General features: G+C 51.9%; 1 protein-coding gene across 1 annotated transcript; it reads right to left on the bottom strand.

Moving 5' to 3' along the window:
* Positions 1-1,896: 1,896 nt before the first annotated feature.
* AURANDRAFT_33061 (hypothetical protein) lies at positions 1,897-2,178 on the bottom strand (the record flags this gene model as incomplete). Its single annotated transcript, XM_009042929.1, is given in 2 exon segments — positions 1,897-2,000; positions 2,016-2,178. Coding segments are annotated over 2 exon segments (267 nt in total), but the record flags the coding sequence as incomplete, so codon positions are not given.
* Positions 2,179-2,561: the final 383 nt, after the last annotated feature.

Genomic DNA, 2,561 nt, shown 5'->3' with positions numbered 1-2,561 from the left:
CGCGATGTTCGCGCAGCTTGCCAATGCAGAGCTCGGTCAAAGCAACGTGGTGGTGTTTCGGGCCCCGATACGAGGTGCTAAGGTTACAGTGTGAGCAAGAGTGAGCGCATGAGAGTATGGATCAGAGGAAGAATCGTGAATTGCCGATACGACGCTTCCATGAAGCAGATCCGCGCTATCGCAATCGAATTTGGAGTCAGCAACAGCAGGTATAGATCTCGACAATCTCCATACACGAGCTCGAGTCCCGCACGTTCTCCAGTCAGCATCAAGCATCGGACTAGGCAACCTTGAACCCAGTCCGTGCAGAATGCCCAGTAGGGGAGCCTGGACCTTTCTTAAAATGTCCGAAACCAATTGTCATAAGTGCTGGTGAGATGTGGCGCTCCTCTATGCAAACACCTCTTTATGAAAGCAGAAGCGTGCTAGTTGGGTCTCTGAACACATGCACAGCACGATGGCATGTATGCCACCGGCCCATTCCCCGTGAAGATAGTGGACATACTCGGCTGTCTGCCCTAAAAAGTAAAGGCCTGCATCGACCAATATCTCCCCGACACCTGCCCGAGGGTATCTAAATTGAGGCGTTTGGGTGCTGTGTATTGGTCCATGAGTTACCCAGGCTGTTGGGCGCTTCATTCAAACCAGCGAGACAACCGTCAATTCTGATGCTACAAGCTGATCTAGAGATCAAGCTAGGTCACATTATCCCTCGACCGAAGTAACCATGTCAATCAGCCTGCTTCTCTATGCTGAACACGAGTCAAGTCTCTCTCCAAGAAGCACCCATCACCGAACAAGGTGAGATCGGACCCGCCGGCAGAGAGCCAGAACGACGATTCCACTGGGCAGATTATGCGTGCCAGGTGGTTCAAATGTGGAATTTTATGTCGCAAGTACGAGGTCCGTACCTGCAAGGATCAGTAATTTCCCCCCCACGGCACACCCGCGACTTAGTGAGACGACGGGGAGGTGGCGGCTTTGTCCTGTGATCTAATTGAGAAGGCGTCTCTCTGCCATGCGGCTTGCGACACCGCATTGCACCGTCGTGGTTGCAAACACAAAAAGGATGATTCATCTTGGATCAAGGGCTGGGACAAGCTCCTCGAGCAACAAGTTTGTTGCCGTGTCCTGGACAAGCTCAATATGGACAACTCGAGAAGACTCCCGCGAGTTTACCTTGAGCAAAGTTACCGTAGAATGGGCTTCATAAGTGCGGACACCCATTGTGCTGACACTCTTCAGATAAAAGGCTGCGTCCTATCGGCCGTCGCGATGTAATGGCTCGTATCCGAATCGCTCATGAGTCATCTCGAAGGCATTAATCAAGAACAACATGTCCTCCATCGAGGCTTACTATCGACAGCGGAGACCAGTCAGCACGTCCGAAGCGTGTGTGGGCGCAGCAGTAGCATTGATTCCGTACATGCTAGCAGCACAGCCAGATCCGTATGATACGCATAGGATACGGATGTTAGCTAGGTCATCGCTAATTGCCAAGGCCAACGAGAGCAGACTTGCATAAAGTGGGCACGTGTACGTAGTAGCATTTTGGGCACTTATGGCGATGCCAGCCTAAGCATGCTTCCAGAAGAAGTCCTCGTGCTGAGCCTTGGTAAGTTTGCCATAAGCCATCTCACACATAAACCTCAGGTTCCTTTTGGAGTGATAGGGGGCGTTGCTGTGGTAAACGACGCAGTCGAATACACGCAATAGGCCTTCTTATCCTGTGGTATCGCTGAATCATCGCTAGCACCAGCTCATTGCCTCTTCGTATTAACCTGTTGCGATGCTGATGTCCATAACTGCATCGTTTGTGTGCCATCCAACAGGGCGATAGAAATCCCACGAGTGTTTTATGAAGGTTATGCGCTCTCGCAAGAGCAACAATGGCGCCTACGCGGCCACGACCAGAGATATTGAGGAGGCTCCAATGCCAGAAATATGGGCAGGATCTGGGTGAATCGCCGGGTCGGAACAGACGACAATACCATACGCACCTTTCTAAGCTCAACCATGAATCCAGTTTGTGGTACTGAAGAGAGCGTTTGTTCCGCCGTAGCAGGCATTGAAGGTGTCGAGGCCTTCGACACTGTGGTGGTCGTCAGCCTCAAACAACGACATCAAGAACGACTTGGTTGACTTGCCTCTGTCCACCGCACTTTCGGTGCCAACCTCGAGGCGCCCAACCTCTGTAAACAACAGCTCGAGTTATCGGAGCAGCTTAGTTACGCTCGACAATGCCATCGAGACAGTATCTTCGCCGTCGCTCATGAAAGTGATGTTTTCCTGTCCGCGCCCAATCATGTATCTCCCAGGACTGCCATGGAATGCTTCCGCACCGGAGGCTCTCAGGCACTATGTTGGAGCATGGTAGGAAAGTGCTGCAATGCCGACAGCCTCGAGTTTGAAGGCTATGCTTGCATCATTTATTGGAGCCAAGGAAGAGCCACGTATTTGTATGTGAATCCCGCTCGCTACAACGGTGCGACCCCACGATGCCGCGTCTGCCACCAGAAAACGCTCGGTGCAATTTGAGACTATCGCATGATACAGACGCT

The sequence above is a fragment of the Aureococcus anophagefferens genome (genome assembly GCF_000186865.1).
Source record: "Aureococcus anophagefferens unplaced genomic scaffold AURANscaffold_40, whole genome shotgun sequence".
Taxonomy (NCBI): domain Eukaryota; class Pelagophyceae; order Pelagomonadales; family Pelagomonadaceae; genus Aureococcus; species Aureococcus anophagefferens.
This window is presented reverse-complemented; position numbering and strand designations above follow the sequence as displayed.